General features: G+C 38.8%; 1 protein-coding gene across 3 annotated transcripts in view; it reads right to left on the reverse strand.

Moving 5' to 3' along the window:
• The window catches only part of LOC134359768 (nuclear receptor subfamily 6 group A member 1), a 328,226-nt gene that overhangs the window by 112,925 nt on the left and 196,910 nt on the right, over positions 1 to 18,391 (reverse strand). For all 3 annotated transcript variants that reach the window (XM_063073379.1, XM_063073380.1, XM_063073381.1), the window contains one exon: positions 13,581 to 13,811. In XM_063073379.1, the coding sequence (XP_062929449.1) occupies positions 13,581 to 13,811 (231 nt within the window). The remainder of the gene's footprint in view (positions 1 to 13,580; positions 13,812 to 18,391) is intronic.

Here is an 18,391-nt window from a genome sequence, read left to right on the forward strand (position 1 = left end):
CATCAGATGGCAGGTGCGACTTGGACATCAAAAGAAGAATAGGGATGGCAAAAGACACCTTTACGAGAATGAAGAGTATACTGACCAACACTAAACTAGGCACGGCAACCCACCTCAGAGTACTGAAATGTTATGTTTATCCAGTTATGTTATATGGATCAGAACGCTGGACAATATCTAGTAACATGAGGAAACGAATTGAAGCAGCAGATACGTGGTTTTTGAGGAGGATGCAAAGAATATCATGGACAAAACGAATATCTAAGGAGGATGTCATGAACAGAGCAAGCACAAAGAGAAATAATGTACAAGATCATGAAAAGGCATCGTAACTTCATTGGACATGTGATTAGGAAAGAGGAGTTAGAATGCACGGTAATTATGGGAAAGATTGAAGGGACAAAAGCAAAAGGAAAGCAAAGACAAATGATGATGGAGACAGCAGCCAGAGAACTGGAAATGAATACCAATGAACTGATCCACTTGACCCGAAACAGGAGTGTGTGGGCCAGGGCAATCAAAGCTCAAACTGGGCATGGCACCTGATGATGATGATCCCGCACATATGAAACAAATCTCCCCTTAAACTTCATTGCAAGTAACACAGCCCCAGTCTCCGGTTTAAACCTTTGGCCAACATCCCCATCACTGGAGCAGTCATACTGAATCTCTTCTGCATTCTCTCTGGGATGTTCACATGCTTCTTAAAAGTAAAGTGAGCTCAACTGTATGCAACACTCCAATTGTGATCCAACTAGAATTTATCTATACAGGTGTCCCCCGCTTTTCGAATGTTCGCTTTACGAAACCTCACTGTTACGAAAGACCTACATTAGTTACCTGTTTTCGCTAACAGGTGTTTTCACTATTACGTAAAAAGGCAGCGCGCACCCCGAGCAGCCAAGCTCCTCCCCTGGAACTGCATTCTAGCCAGCACTGCTTAAACACGTGCCTGTGAGCATCTGTGCTTTACGTCGATTTATTTTGAACAGCCGTTAGCAAGATGAGTTCTAAGGTATCCGAAAAGCCTAAAAGAGCTCTTAAGGGTGTTACACTTAGCGTAAAACTAGACATAATTAAGCATTTCGATCGTGAACAAAGTAAGGACAAAGTGAGTTTGGCTTGTGGAAGTTGACAAAGATGATGTTGAAGAGGTTTTGGCATCCCATGACCAAGAACTGATAGATGAAGAGCTGATGCAATTGGAAGAGGAAAGGATAACAATCGAAACCGAATGCAGTAGTAAACGGACCGAAAGTGAAGTCGTCCAGGAACTGAATGTGAAGCAACTGCATGAGATTTTCGCTACAATGATAAAGTATGACTTTAATTTTGAAAGGGTACGTCAGTTTAGGGCATATTTGCAGGATAGTTTGAGTGCTTACAAAGAACTGTATGATAGAAAAATGCGCGAGGCTAAGCAGTCAAGCAAGCCTTCCAATCAGCCACAGCAGACGACGAACCTCGACCTTCGACATCGAGGCAGGCAGACAGAGAAGAAGATGACCTGCCTGCACTAATCGATAATGAGATGACACCCCAGTGTCCCACCACCCTAACCCACGGGCCGCGGACCGATACATTGCCAAGGAGAATGCAGCGGTAGCCGGGACGCACCCAGCACATCTTTAAGAAAAAAAAGCCGAAATAAACAAGCTAATTAATGAGGTGCCACCCAGCACATAAATGTCAGCCCAGATCAGAGGCAATTGGTAATTGCTTCTCCACTTTACGACATTCCAGCTTACGAACCGTTTCATAGGAACGCTCTACCTTCAGATGGCAGGGGAAACCTGTATTCACTTTAATCCTAGCCTGAAATAACCTAGACACAACATTATGCAGATGCTGGAGATCCAGAGTAACACAAAATGCTGGAGGAACTCAGCAGGTAAGGTAGCATCTAAGAAAGGGAATAAAGAGTTGATGTTCAGGCCAAGACCCATCATCAGAACCTGATAAGACCTGATGAAAGGTCTCAGCCCAAAATGTTGACTCTTTATTCTTTTCCGTAGATGCTAAATAACCTGGTATCAGAAATGATGGTCAGGCAACTGCGAGTTGATTGTAAAAGCACATCTGGTTCACTAATGCTTCTCAGGGAAGAAAATCTGCTGATCAACCCCATTAATAAGATTTTTCACTATTGTCTAAAATGGCACAGGGATAAACAGTTAACGGTAGTTTTGCCCCCAATGTCTACATCCTGTGACCAAACTGAAAGAAGGGAACTAAGTTTAAGATGTATTTATAAATAAAATTCTGAGATAGAACAGTTTGAGTAGAACTGAACTGGCATCCATTTGACCATTATGAACATCTGTCATTTGATTTTGCATGACTACTTCATAAGACCATAAAACACAGGAGCAGAATTAGGCCATCTGGCCCATCGAGTCTGCTCCACCATTCAATCATGGCTGCTCCTTTTTTTCTCTCCTTCTCAACCCCAGTTCCCAGCCTTCTCCACGTAACCTTTGATGCCATGTCCAATCAAGAACCTATCAATCTCTGCCTTAAATACACCCAATGACCTTGCCTCCACAGCTGCACGTGGCAACAAATTTCTCAAATTCACCACCCTTTGGCTAAAGAAATTTCTCTGCATCTGTTTTGAAAGGGTGCCCCTCTATCCTGATGCAGTGCCCTCTTGTCCTAGATTCTCCCACTATGGGAAACACCTTTTCCACATCTATTCTGTCTAGACCTTTTAACATTTGAAAGATTAATGAGATCCCCCCCCCATCCTTCTAAATTCTAGTGAATACAGACCCAGAAATACCAAGCGTTCCTTGTATGATAACTCTTTTATTCCAGGAATCATCCTTGTGAACCTCCTCTGGACTCTCTCCAACGCCAGCACACCTTTTCTAAGATGAGGGGCCCAAAACTGTTCACAATACTCAAGGTGAGGCCTCACCAGTGCCTTATAAAGCCTCAGCATCACATCCTTACTCATGTATTCTAGACCTCTTGAAATGAATGCCAACATGGCATTTGCCTTCCTCACCACTGACTCGACCTGCAAGTTAACCTTCAGGGTGTTCTGCACAAGGACTCCCAAGTCCCTCTGCATCTCAAATTGTTGGATTTTCTCCCCATTTAGAAAACAGTCCAGATATTTATTTCTATTATATTTCACTTGCCACTTTCTTGCCCATTCTCCTAATCTGTCTGTCCTCCTGCATCCTACCCATTTCCTCAACACTACCTGTCCCTCCACCAATCTTCAGATCATCTGCAAACTTGGCAACAAAGCCATCTATTCCATCATCTAAATCATTTAAATACAGCATAAAAAGAAGTGGTCCCAACAATGACCCTTGTGGAACACCACTGGCAGCCAACCACTCACTGCCTCCTACCAATCCGCAAATACTGTAACCATGTTAGTAACTTTCCTGTAATACCATGGGCTCTTAACTTGGTAAGCAGCCTCATGTGTGGCACCTTGTTAAAGACCTTCTGAAAGTCTAAGTCTACAACATCCACTGCATCCCCATTATCTATCCTACTTGTAATCTCTTCAAAGAATTCCAACAGGTTCATCAGGCAGAACTTTCTGTGAAGGAAACCATGCTGACTTTGTACTACCTTGTCTTGTGTCAACCAAGTACACCATCACCTCATCCTTTAACAATTGACTCCAACATCTTCCCAACCAGTGAGGTCAAGCTAACTGGTCTATAATTTCCTTTCTGCTGCCTTCCTCCTTTCTTAACGAGTGGAGTAATGTTTGCAGTTTTCCAGTCCTCTAGCACCATGCCCGAGTCCAATGATTTCTGGAAGATAATTTCTAATGCCACCACAATCTCTAACGCTACCTCTTTCAGAACCCTAGAATGTAGTTCATCTGGTCCGGGTGACTTATGTACCTTTAGGTCTTTCAGCTTTTTGAGCACCTTCTCTCTTGTAAGAGTAACAGAATCAGAATCAAGTTTATTATCACCAGCATGTGTCGTGAAATTTGCTAACTTAGCAGCAGCAGTTCAATGCAATACATAATATAGAAGGAAAAAAAATTTTAAAAAAATAATAAATCAATTACAGTATACATATAGAAAAGATTAAAAATCATGCAAAAAAAAGAAACAATATATATTTAAAAAGTGAGGTACTGTCCAAGGGTTCAATGCCCAATGTCAATGTCCATTTAAGAATCGGATGACAAAGGGGAAGAAGCTGTTCCTGAGTAACTGAGTGTGTTTCTTCAGGCTTCTATACCTCCTACCTGACTATAACATTGAGAAAAGGGCATGCCCTTAATAATGGACACTGCCTTTCTGAGACTCCACTCCTTGAAGATGCCCTGGGTACTTCATAGGCCAGTACCCAAGATAGAGCTGACTAAATTTACAACCCTCTGCAGCTTCTTTTGGTCCTGTGCAGTAGCCCTTCCATACCAGATAGTGATGCAGCCTGTCAGAATGCTCTCCACGGTACAACTATAGAAGTTTTTGAGTGTATTTGTTGACATACCAAATCCCTTCAAACTCCTAATGAAGTATAGCCGCTGTCTTGCCTTCTTTATAACTACATCGATATGTTGGGACCAGGTTAGATCCCCAGAGATCTTGACATCCAGGAACTTGGAACTGCTCACTCTCTCCACTTCTGATCCCTCTTTGAGGATTGGTATGTGCTCCTTTGTCTTACCCTTCCTGAAGTCCACAATCAGTACTTTCGTCTGACTGACATTGGGTGCCAGGTTGTTGCTGCACTGTTACTCCACTAGTTGGCATATCTCACTCATCATGCCTTCTCGTCACCATCTGAGATTCTACCAACAATGGTTGTATCATCAGCAAATTTATCAATGGTATTTGAGCTATGCCTAGCCACACAGTCATGGGTATATAGGGACTAGAGCAGTGGGATTAGCACACACCCGAGGTGGACCAGTGTTGATCGTCAGCGAGGAAGAGATGTTATCACCAATCCACACAGATTGTGGTCTTCTGATTAGGAAGTCGAGGATCCAATTGAAGAGGGAGGTAGGGAGGCCCAGGTTCTGCAACTTCTCAATCAGGATTCTGAGAATAATGGTATTAAATGCTTTGCTATAGTCGATGAACAGCATCCTGACATAGGTGTTCATGTTGTCCAGTTGGTCTAAAGCCGTGTGAAGAGCCATTGAGATTACATTTGCTGTTGACCTCTTGTGGTGATAGGCAAATTGCAATGTGTCCAGGTCCTTGCTGAGGCAGGAGTTCAGTCTAGATATAACCAACTTCTCAAAGCATTTCATCATGGTTGAAGTGAGTGCTACCGAGCGATAGTCATTAAGGCAGCTCATATTATTCTTAAGCACTAGTGTAAATGTTGCCTTTTTGAAGCAAGTGGGAACTTCTGCCCATAAGAGTGAGAGGTTGAAAATGTCCTTAAATACTCCCGCCAATTGATAGGCACAGGTTTTCTGAACCTTACCAGATACTCCATCGGGATCTTCCGCCTTGCAAGGGTTCACTCTCTTTAAAGACAGCCTAACATCAGCCTCTGAGACAGAGATCACAGGATCATCAGGTGCAGCAGGGATCTTCACAGCTGTAGTAATATCCTCCCTTTCAAAACAGCATAGATGGCGTTGAGTTCACCTGGTAGTGAAGCATCGCTGCTATTCATGCTATTGGGTTTCGCCTTGTGGGAAGTAATGTCTTGCAAACCCTGCCAGAGTTGTCATACATCCAATGTTGCCTCCAACTTCATTCGAAATTGTCTCTTCGCCATTGAAATAACCCTCCGCAAATCATACCTGGTTTTCTGATACAGGCCTGAGTCGCCAGACTTGAATGCCACAGATCTCGCCTTCAGCAGACGACGTACCTCCTGGTTCATCCACGGCTTTTGGTTTGGGAATGTATAGTAAGCCTTTGTAGGCACACACTCATCCATACACGTTTTAAATAAAGTCGTTAACAACTGCAGTATACCATTAAGGTTCAAAGATAATTCCCTTAATACAGTCCAATCCACTGATTCAAAGCAATCCTGTAGGTGCTCCTGTGCTTCCCTTGTCCATACCTTCTTGGTTCTCACTACTGGTGCTACAGTCTTCCGTCTCTGCCTATACTCAGGGAGTAGAAGTACAGTTAGGTGATCAGACTTCCCGAAGTGAGCGTGTGGAATAGCACAGTAGGCATTCATGATGATGGTGTAACAATGGCCCAGTGTGTTGTTTCCTCTAGTATTGCAAGTGATCTGTTGATGGTAACTGCACCCACTCCTCCTCCTTTCACACACTACAACATCAGGCATATTGCTAGTGTGCTCCACAGTGAAGACTGATGCAAAATACTCATTCAGTTCATCAGCCATCTCCTTGTTCCCTATTATTATTTCTCCTGCCTCATTTTCTAGCAGTCCTATATTCACTCTCTTTCTTTCTTTATTAATCTTTTTATTGATTTAGAGAAAACGTATATACAGACAAGGGGAGAGTTGTCTCAAATATATATCTGGAACAATATAAACAAAAGATAAAATAGATATTGTCATAATCATACATAGCAATAAGCAAATATGCAATATATAATAAAAAAGGACAGCTAATTCTCCTCTTATCAATTCATAAAGAGAGGGAAAAACTTTAAATTTAAAATAAGAAAATAAAACCCCACTACACTAAAAAAAGGGGATTGGGCAGTCCATTCGGAGGATACAACCAAGAAAAAGGAAAAGACTTTCTGATCAAATCTAAAACTTTGAAAAAATGAAATAATTGGAAGAATAATAAATCAAATCAAGTGAAAATATAAACTAAAAGGTCGCCATATTCGTTCAAATTTAAAGGATGTATCAAATGTCCGACTTCTTATTTTCACTAAACTTAAACAGGACATAATGGAGGAAAGCCAAAAAAAGACAGAAGGTGGATTAGAATCCTTCCACTTCAATAAAATGACTCTCCTCGCCAATAAAGTCAAAAAGGCTATCATACATTGAGTGGAAACAGGAATATTTCCTGCTTCCGATGGGATAATCCCAAAAATTGCCCTTAGTAAATTAGGTTGTCAATCCAGATCCAAGACTTTTGATAGCATTTTAAAAACATCTCTCCAAAAGTTATCTAGCTTTATACAAGACCAAAACATATGAGTTAAAGTGGCCACCTCAATATAACATGTCACAAATAGGATTAATATTGGAAAAAATACGCGCTAGTTTATCCTTTGACATATGGGTCCGGTGCACTACCTTGAACTGTATCAAGGAATGACAGGCATAAATAGATAGAACGTAGAACAGTATAGCACAGGAACAGGCCCTTTGGCCCACAATGCTGTGCCAAACCAATTAAATTAGTAATCAACTGTCCAACTAAACTAACTATTTCTGCCTGCACATTGTCCACAATCCTTCCATTTATTAACCAAATGAAAAATTTTACTCCATTGATTATCTGAAAAAGACTCTTGAAATTCCAATTCCCAAGCACGTTTAGTTTTATCATTAGATATTATTCCTGAATTCAATAACTATTTATAGATTATAGCTATCAACCCTTTTTGAAATGGTTTAAGCTGAAAGAGAGCATCTGTCATATTAGGTGGATAAACAGAAGGGTAATTTGACAATAAACCATGTAAAAAAATCCCTAATTTGTAAATATCTAAAAAAGTATACATTAGATAAATCATATATATCCACTAACTGAGAAAAAGACATTAAACAATCCCCTAAAAACAAATCTGAAAAAGTTATTATTCCCTTGGTTTTCCAAATCAAAAAGGCCTTATCCAAAATTGATGGTTTAAAAAAATAATTGAGATGGATATTACCAGAAAGAATAAAATTATTTAACTCAAAAAATCTACGAAACTGAAACTAAATTCTTAATGTATGTTTAATAATGGGACTAAAATCTTGTCTACTGATCTTAGAAAGCAAAAAGGGAAGGGGAGCTCCCAGTAAAGAGGCCAAAGAGAACCCCTTCACCAAGTTTTCCTCCAAATCCATCCATGAAGGACATTCATGTATATCTGAATAGTGAATCCAAAAATTAATATATCGAATCTTAATTGCCCAGTAATACATTCTAAAATTTGGCAAAGCCATACCACCATCTTTATTTAAATTTCTGCAATAAGGGTTTACTCAATCTAGGATTTTTATTGTTCCAAATATAAACTAAGATTATAGAATCTATTCCATCAAAAAACGTTTTAGGAACAAAGGAAGGAACTGCCTGAAATATATATAAGAATTTTGGTAAAACTATCATCTTAATAGCATTAATTCAACCTATTAATGTTAATGTCATAGGTGACCATTTAGAAAGCTTTTGTTTGGTGTATTCAATTAATGGAAAAAAATTATAGAGGTCCTAAAATTTTTTAGTAATTTTAATGCCAAGATAGGTAAAGTAATTTTTAGCAATACTAAAAGGTACTTGATAACTTTGATCCGAGTAATTATTAATAGGAAATAACTCACTTTTGTGTAAATGTAATTTATACCCAGAAAAACCGAATTCAGAAAAAATAGATAACATAGAAGGAATAGATTTCCTAGGATTTGAAATAAACACTAACAGGTCATCTGCATATAACGAAACCTTGTGTATTTTGTCACCTCTCTTAATACCCTGATCAGTATTAGAGTCTCTAAGAGTGATAGCAAGGGATTCTAAAGCCAAGCTAAATAAGAAAGGGCTAAGAGGACATACCCACTTTCATTTCTCTTTTATTTTTGACATACTTGAAAAAAACTTTCTATCTACTTTGATATTATTTGCTAGCTTGCTTATATATTTTCTCTTCTCCCTTCTAATGATTTTCTTAGTTGCTCTCTGTAGGTTTTTAAAAACTTCCAAATCCTCTATCTTCCCACTAATTTTTGCTTTGTTGTATGCCCTTTCCTTTGCTTTTACAATGGCTTTGACTTTCCTTGTCAGCCATGGTTGTACTATTTTACCATTTGAGTATTTATTCATTTTTGGAATACACGTTTTGCACGTTCCTCATTTTTCCCAGAAACGTACGCCATTGCTGTTCTGCTGACATCCCCGCCAGCAGCTCTTTCCAATTTACTTTGGCCAGCTCCTCTCTCATACCACTGTAATTTTTCTTACTCCACTGAAATACTGCTGCATCAGGCTTTACTTTCTCCCCATCAAATTTCAAGTTGAACTCAATCATATTGCGACCATCGACTCCTAAGGGCTCTTTTACCTTAAACTTCCTAATCGCCTCCAGTTCATTACATAATACCCAATCCAGTATAGCTGATCCCCTAGCAGGCTCAACAGCAAACTGCTCCAAAAAGCTATCTCGTGGTCATTCAACAAACTCACTCTCTTGAGATTCATTACCAATCTAATTTTCCCAATCGATCTGCATGTTGAAATTTCCCATGACTACCATAACATAACCCTTTTGACTCGTCTTTTCTATTTCCTGTTGTAACCTATGGTCCACCTCCAAGCCACTGTTAGGAGGCCTGCATATAACTCCCAACATGTTCTTTTACCCTTTCAGTTTCTTAACTCAACCCACAAAGAAAAGCCACAGAGTTGTAGTAGATGGATGTCTCTCTGACGGCAACTGTGCTTAGTACCATGTGTAAGGGTCGGTGCTTGTTCCCTTGTTGTTTATCATCTACATTGATGATTTATGGATAACTTATGGTAATATGGTAAACTAAATCAGCAAATTTGCGAATGCCACCAAGATTGAGGGTATAGGAATGTTATCAAAACTTACAGCAGGATCTGGACCAGCTGGGAAAATGGGCTGAGAAATGGTAGATGGAACTTAATGCAGCCAAGTGTGAAGTGTTGCACATTGGGAGGACAAACCAGAGTAAGACTTGCACAATGATTGGTAGGGCACTGAGGTGTGCAGTAGAACAAAGGGACCAGGAATACAGATATTTAATTGCTTGAAAGTGGCATCACAGGTAGGTAGTGTTATAAAGAGAGTTTTTGGCACATTGGCTTTCATAAAGTAGAAGAGTTGGAATGTTATGAAGTCGTACAAGACATTGGTGAGGAGAATTTGGAGTACTGTGCAGTGCTGGTTGCCTGCTTTCCAGAAAAATATCAATAAGCTTGAAAGAGTGCAGAGAAAATTTACAAAGATGTTGCTGAGACATGAGAATCAGAGTGATATGGAAAGGCTGAATAGGTTAGGGCTTTATTCCCTGGAGCATAGAAGAACGAGGTGAGCTCTTATAGAGGTTTATAAAATTGAGGGGTATAGATAAGGTGATTGCAGACTTTCCCCCAGGTTCAGTGAAGGAGGTTATAGGCTTAGAGTGAAAGGTGAAATATGGAAGGGGAATCTCAGGGGGTACTTCACTCAGACCATGGTGCAAGTGCAAAACATGCTGCCAGCAGAAATGGTAGATGCATTTTCAATTGTAACATTTAAGAGACGTTTGGAAATGTACATGGATAAGAGCCATCTGGGTAGAGGTAGATGGGACTAGGCAGAATAAGCCAGTACAGACTAGACAGGCTGAAAGGGCTGTTGCTGTGTTGTAAAGAACTGTCCCAAATTATGCACTCAACTTATTTTCTCATTACAAGGAAACATTAACTTTAGATGAAATAATTCTTCCAAAAACAAGCCAAACAGTAGATTTTTTAAAAGAAATACAAGCAGATGATCCCAACAAATTGCAAAATTTCTTTAGTGTGTCACAAATAAAATCTGTGAATGCGCTTGACTCCTTGCTGTGCCATTCCCCAATGGTATTATACTTTAATTTCAAAGCATTATTAAATATCTTGATTCCACCTTGCTCTGAAAAACCTGCATTCAGACTAAGAAACTGAAAATTATTTGGTACGTAAACTTGTTACACTCTCTTACACAAAGAACGAGTACCTGAAGACCATCAAGGTTAACCAGTTTTAAACAATTGCCATGCTTCTGAGAAACTTTGTTTTGACAGAAAAGAACATTTGCTAAAGAAATAATAGATAATAATCTTGCTTCACAAAATCACCTGGGGCAGAAACACTGGTGATGGCCCCTTGCAAAATACAATGCCTCTTGTCTCATGATAGAAAGCTGCTAAGAAAATCACTTTGCCTATAGATCCCAGCACAAGCATTGATATCCAAGTAACCATTTCTGTCTAAAATATTACAATTAATAGAGCTGAATTTTAAAGCAGCCAAAAACAGATGCAGGATCTGTGCCCATTAACTTCACTTCAGGAAACTACCAACTTTTGCCAGCAACTTGTCATGACGGCAAAACCTAGACAAAGCTTATTGATTTGTTCTTGCTTGATGCATCTACATGAAGGCCAACATAATGGGTGGGTAGTCCCTGTTAAAGCTGCAATAAATCTTAACAGATCTTGCAATATGATGGGAACACAGCTTATTAGACTTTTCTGAACTGGAACATAATGAAAGGTACCAGAAAGGAGAGGATCAGCATCAGGGCTTTTGTTCACCTCACTGGAAGCTTGGTTAAAGGATTTACAGTTATCACAGAAAGCTATAAGGTTAATCAGATATTAGTTCAAAAGGCAATGAGTGCAGTCATATATGGCACTCCACACTATAAGATAAAGTAACATGGATCTTGATACCATGCTGCAAGATTAATGAGTTCGTAGGAGTGAATGCATCCTGAATGCTACCCTCATACTGTTCAACACACCACCCCTGTGCCATTCACCTGACCAAAATAAACCATCAGGATTTATCCTCACTATTGAAGGAGGACAGCTGAACGTTGTGATTCATATACGTGCTAATGTCATCAGTACAAGGAAGCACAAAGTCCTGTGGACAGAGCTTACCAAGCTAGGAAAGGATGGTAAAATCAGAAACTCACAAATATTGATCTCTGGATCATTACCAGTGTCTTATGACAGTGAGTGCAGAAAAAGATTAAACAGGTGAATGCATAACCAAAGAAATGGTGTATATAAGAGTGGGCTGATGATTTGGTGCTGTTTTGGGGTGGGTGAAGGACCTCTGTAAGCCAGAATTGTTAGTGATGTTTGAGAGAATTTAACTAGTTTGGGTGGGGATGTGGGAACTAAAGAGTATAAACAAAAAGAAAATCTAAGATGGAAAAGAAAATAGGTATGAGGGTACATCGCAGAAGGAAAAGGGAAAGGCAGTGCAACGACAGAGGTAATACTAAACAAAGTGTCTTGAGAAAAGGAAATGTGTACAAGTTGAGTGCACCAGCAAGATAAAGAAAAACAAAAGCTGTTCAAGAGTTGAGTTGTAACTATCAGTGAGAACCAGATTGATTACATGATCAACAGGTTAATAAAAATTAAAACGACAGTAGCAAAGACAACTATAAAGAAAGACTAACTCCACCTTTAAAGTGGATAATGGAAAGCTGCTCTTTTTGTGCTGAGCCATGGTCTAGATGTCACACACACAAAATAAAAGTTTTACAGTGACATGAGGAAATTTCCATTTAAAAACAGCATGTGATTCTAAAATGCACTCCCTACAGATGCTGTGCAGGCAGGTGCTATTGTGACTTTCATAGTATATTGAGTTAGAAATAGTGGAGAAAAATTTTGAAGGCTACAGTAAAAGGGCCAGTCGGTCAAATAGTTCTGGAAGAAAGTCATCATAACACCATGAGCCAAAAGGCTTCCTTATCTGATGTAACAAATCACTTCACTCAGTAAATTCTGAAATTATCTCACAACATAAAATTATCTTAGTAACAATTTTCGCTACTTATTAAAGTTCAAGGCCAACTTTTGTACACCAAGCCTCATGTATTATACAATGAAAACCTATCAGTGGATGTCCAACATATTTTACAAATAAATGCACAAACTTTAAACACACAAGATTCTGCAAATGTTGGAAATCCAGACACACATAAAATGCTGGAGGAACTCAGCAGATCAGGCATCATCTATGGAAAGGAATAAAGCATGGATGCCTTGGGCCAAGACCCTCCCCATTACAAATCATGCTAGGTGCACCATCAGTTGTCATGTAAACTATTTTTGAAAGGTTGAATTATCAAGGCGACAAGTTTTTTACTACTGTCTCACATATTTCAATCCCTGTAGTGTGTTCAGGTAACATTTCCAAGTTCATCAGTTCTTCAAATACTTCATCACCCTCTACAAAACTGAACAATATCAGTTAGCCTAGTGGTGATGTAACATCAAGAAAAATGAAAAGAAACTTACATGAACTATGATCTTTAGTTAGCTGTTCTGCTACATTTGTTCCCATCATTAATTTTCTAACTTTTATCATGTTTCTTCTCACTGGTAAATCCCTAATACACTGATTTCTATTTCTTTTTCCAGAAAACCATCAAAAAGGAGCATATACTAGCCATGATTCTTTAACGTATTCCCATCAGTGAGTGGTTTTCCCTGTTGAACAATAATCTTTGAAACTTCACAACTAGCAGCAACTAAACTGGAACTAACAAATGTCATTATTTTCTTTTGCTGATTTCTCAAGAAATGTGTTCCTTTTGTACTTCCTCGCTTTATCTGCTGGGAGTCAGCCTTACAATTCAACTCCAGCCAAGTTCTGACCAGTTTTATGAAATTAAGTCAATTTAAGGCATACTTTTTGATTGATACTTAATCAACATTATTTGTGTTCAAAACTAAAATACCTTTTCGGTTCATGCCCATTTGCAGACATTTAAGCAGCCGACAGTACTGACATCTGTTTCGTTGTTTACGTGACATGACACAATTCTTGTCTCGGCTGCATCTGTAAACCCGCTTGTTGCAAATACTACGCTTGAAAAAGCCTTTGCATCCCTCACATGAAATGATACCATAGTGCAGGCCCGTAGCTCTGTCTCCACAAATAAGGCAGGTTCGCAGATCAGTGCGATCATCTGAAAGGAAAGATAAAGATCAAATTAATTCAAACCCCATAGAAAAGTTGTGTAAGACTTTATAAATTATCTAGTTCTACATAAATATTTTTTCATATGCTTTAAATAAACTCAGGGTTGATGACTATATCGTATAATAAAAATGAGACTAAAATACAGCAAGTAAAATTGGGTTGTGATACAACAAATGACGCCAATATCACAATGAAATATTTAAAGAAATTTGATTTTACTCTCAACTAAAAAAATACTTTAGATGCTCACATGAAGGTCTAAACTTGCTTAACTCTACACAAAATGTAGATTACTAATTTGGTGTAAAGTAATATGTAAATTCTGAATTCACAATACAAGCATAATTCTCAAAGTCAAAGTAAATTTATTATCAAAGTACATGTGTGTCACCAGATACAACCCTGAGATTAGTTTTCCTTCAGGCATACTCAGTAAATCCAAGAACCATAATAGAATCAATTAAAGAATGCACCCAACAGGGTGGTCAAACAACAATGTGCAAAAGACAAACTGTGCAAATATAAATGAAAAAATATTGAAGTTAGTAATCAAAATAGAAAGAGCAATTAAATTGTTTCTAAGTATTTGCTGTCCTCACTACAACCTTGTAATATTCCTGTGGTATAATATGTATGTCAAAGTCTATAAATAGGTGCAATGTGCATTTCAGGTGCACAGTAAATGGCAGAGAGGAACTTCTATTCAAAGCTGTCAACGGAGGTAAGTAGACAGAAGGCTAGGTAACTTAGTGTCCATACTATAACTGTACTGTGGCATTAAATAACCATGAATGTTTTGACTTCTCCAAGGAGGCAGTGCATTTGATTTAAACAAAATTAAGGCAAGAACTTGAAAGGGCATTTCATTAAATGTTTCTGCACAGTCTATATAAAATATTTTACGAATTGTTGAGAAGATGGTGGCAAGACCCTACAAAATACGTCACTGGTTTGCACACAGAATAGCCTTATTTATATTGAAGAGAAAAAGGTTACTAGTAAAATAAAATTGTACCACCCTTCGGCACATGCTAGAGTAATTGAAGGAATGAAAGATGAAATGGGTGAATAGACTCCAATTACCCTTCAGGTTTGGGTTTTGTAGAAGGAAGAATAGCAATAACTGAGGAGGATATCTGGGTCAAGAAAGTTGTCCTCAGGATGGCAATCAAAATGGCAGTTTCAAATAGCACAGGCAGTTCTTGAGTAAAGCAAACCATTAACAATATTGGCTAGTATGGACTTTCCAGCAAAAGTAAGTGGACAGAAGAGAGAATAGATCATTGTTTTAATTTAATCATTATTATACAAAAGGCATAGTTAACTTACACAAAACATTTCAGGATTGTTAACCAAAAAAAATGTTTGCAGAAAATTGTCCAAAATATGAGAACTCTTCACTCACCCACTCTGCATCTTTGTATTATTAATGTTCTCTCAACCAGGCAGAACCCTTTAATGGCCCAGATTTTTCACACATTGTACCTAAATATGTTTCCAGTTTAACTGTCAGATTACAGGAGTCCTGAATAATGCTGAAGTTTAATTGTTACAATTAGACCTCCTGTTTCAATTTCGGATCCATGTCAATTGTGGCTAGGCAATTCCACAGTATACACGAATCCTTCTTTGAAGAGGCATTATATTCGATTTCAAGTAGATTATGAAGGCAAAATTTCAAATAAATCACGGTTAGGTAATCTCCAAAGACCACAACCGCCTTGTCCTAAATGTTTTAAAGTTTCCAGTGCCACCTATTTCCTGCTCCACCCAAAACAGGAAATGCAGTTAATATCATGGTTAGACTTCAAGTTCATCACTCCTGTGCAGCCACTTGGGCACCAAACTCCTGTTTAGCGCTCAAATGGCTGGAAAAAATCTAGAGTGACCAATCCCTCTCAGATATGCAAACTAAACTATTGATTGCAAAAACATAGCTCAAATAAGACAAAAGCATCCATCCCTTGGAACTTTTATTGGTACATTTGGTGGACAATTTCTGTGTTCTTGAACAGGAAGTAATTAGCTGTAAGTACATCAGTTATTAAATTTTAGGCAAGTCCAATAATACCTTGCAAAGAAATTTCCATATTAAGTCTTGTGCTGAAGGTTCTGCACTGAGTATGTAAAGACTAGAAACCAACTTTCAGCTGAATCTTTGCTCTATCGAAATCTTTCAGAACTTGATAACATAAGTTTTCTTAGTGCAATCCTTTTTCTGGGTTGTACAAACACAAATGAGCAACGCAGGCCACTATGGAAGTTCACAGTGCGGCTAGTTCATCCATCACACACTTAGAAGCTGTAATCTGAAACAAATCTTATTGCCCTATTTCTCCACTGCAAATATTTATACATTTTTCCTTTAAAAGGTGCAATAATCTCTGCCTAACCACTCCAAAGTGGCAACGCATTGCAAGTATCAATAACCCACAGCATAGATACATTTTATGTATTTTGTTCACATACTGACAACTTTGAATAGGTGACCAGGTTGCAATAATCTCAACCAAGTTTCTCCCCACTATTAAGTTTTTTAAAATCCTGTCAGATCCTGTTAAATTTGTGGGGACACCAGGAAGGGAAGCTGAGCGATGATTATTAATCAGTCTGAACATGGTCATGGGAGTTGAAAGTTAAGTTTATGGAATACAAAAGTGGCTATTAATAGAGAATTTAAAGCTTTGGATACAAATCTCAGGCAAGTAATGTAAAGGAGGAAGCAGCAGAGGCAAATAAATTTTTAGACATCTTTAATTAGGCCCATGAGCACCCCAATGCTGTTAATAAAGGAGTAAAGTGGAGAGAGAAAGAAAAAAAAGGAGACAATACTATCCAAATTCAGGTATATTGGTATCATAAAATTTTGCTCTACTCAGGAAACCAGAATTATACAGGAAACACAGAAGTATAGATCAGAGTTCCTCCAGATCCAAGATTTGAAAATGTCTCTGGAACTTTTCATAACTATCGCTGAGGAGGCATTTGCTTAATTGCAAAACTCTTCAAATTTTAAAGTAAATTTATTATCAAAGTACATCTATGTCACCATATATAACCCTGAGATTTGTTTTTTTGCAGGCATACTCAGTAAATCCAAGAAACATAACAGAATCAATGAGACCACACCTAACAGAACAGACAACCAATGTACAAAAGACAACAAATTGTGCAAATATAAAAGAAAGAAAAAAAAGCAATAATTATTGAGAACATGAGATGAAGAGTCCTTGAAAGTGAGTCCAAAGGTTGTGGGAACGGTTCAGTGATGGGGCGAGTGAAGTCATCCCATCTGGTTCAAGAGCTTGATGGTTGAGGGGTAATAACTGTTCCTAAACATGGCGATGTGGATCCTGAGGCTCCAATACCTTCTTCCTGATGACAGCAGTGAGAAGGGAGCATGGACTGGGTGGTGAGGGTCCTTAATAATGTATGCTGCTTTCCTGTGACAGCTCCCTGTATAGATGTACTCAATGGTGGAAAGGGCTTTACACGTGATGAACTGGGCTGTATCCACTACTTTTTGTAGGATTTTTCATTCATGGGCATTGGTGTTTTCATACCATTCTGTGATGCAACCAGTGAATATACTCTTCACCACACATCTAAAGTTTGTCAAAGTTCTAGATGTCATGCTGCATCTTCACAAACTTCTAAGGAAGCAGAAGCGTGCTATACTTTTGTTGTAATTGCACTTACATAATGGGCCCAGGACAAATCCTCTGAAATGATAACACTGAAGAATTTAAAGTTGCTGACCCTCTCCATCTCTGATCCCTCGATGAGAACTGGCTCACAGACCTCCAGTTTCCTCCTCCTGAACTTAATAATCAGCTCCTTTGTCTCACTGACATTGAGTGAGAGGTTGTTGTTGTGTCACCACTCAGCCAGATTGTTAATAGAACATAGAAATCTACAGCACATTACAGGCTCTTTGGCCCACAATGTTGTGCCGACCATATAATCTACTCTAGAAACTGCCTAGAATTATCCAACCACATAGCCCTCTATTTTTCTATGTACCCATCCAGGAGTCTCTTAAAAAACCCTATTGTATCTGCCTCCACCACCATCACTGGCAGCCCATCCCATGCACTCAGACATATCCCTCTGTACCTACTTCCAAGCACCTTAAAACTGTGCCCTCTCGTGTTAGCCATTTCAGCCCTGGGAAAACGCCTCTGACTATCTACACAATCAATGCCCCTCATCATCTTGTACATCTCTATCATCTCACCTCTCAATCTTCATCGTTCCAAGGAGAAAAGGCCAGTTTCACTCAACCTATTCTCATAAGGCATGCTCCCCAATCCAGGCAACATCCTTGTAAATTGCCTTTGCACCCTTTCTAGTTTCCACATCCTTCCTGTAGCGAGGTGACCAGAACTGACCACAATACGAGGGGTGATTGATAAGTTTGTGGCCTAAGGTAGAAGGAATCAATTTTAGAAAACCTAGCACATTTATTTTTCAAAATAGTCCCCTCCTACATTTACATACTTAGTCCAGCGGTCATGGAGCATACGGATCCCTTCTTTGTAGAAGTTGATGTCTTGGACCTCCAGA

This window comes from Mobula hypostoma, chromosome 21, assembly GCF_963921235.1.
Source record: "Mobula hypostoma chromosome 21, sMobHyp1.1, whole genome shotgun sequence".
NCBI lineage: Eukaryota > Metazoa > Chordata > Chondrichthyes > Myliobatiformes > Myliobatidae > Mobula > Mobula hypostoma.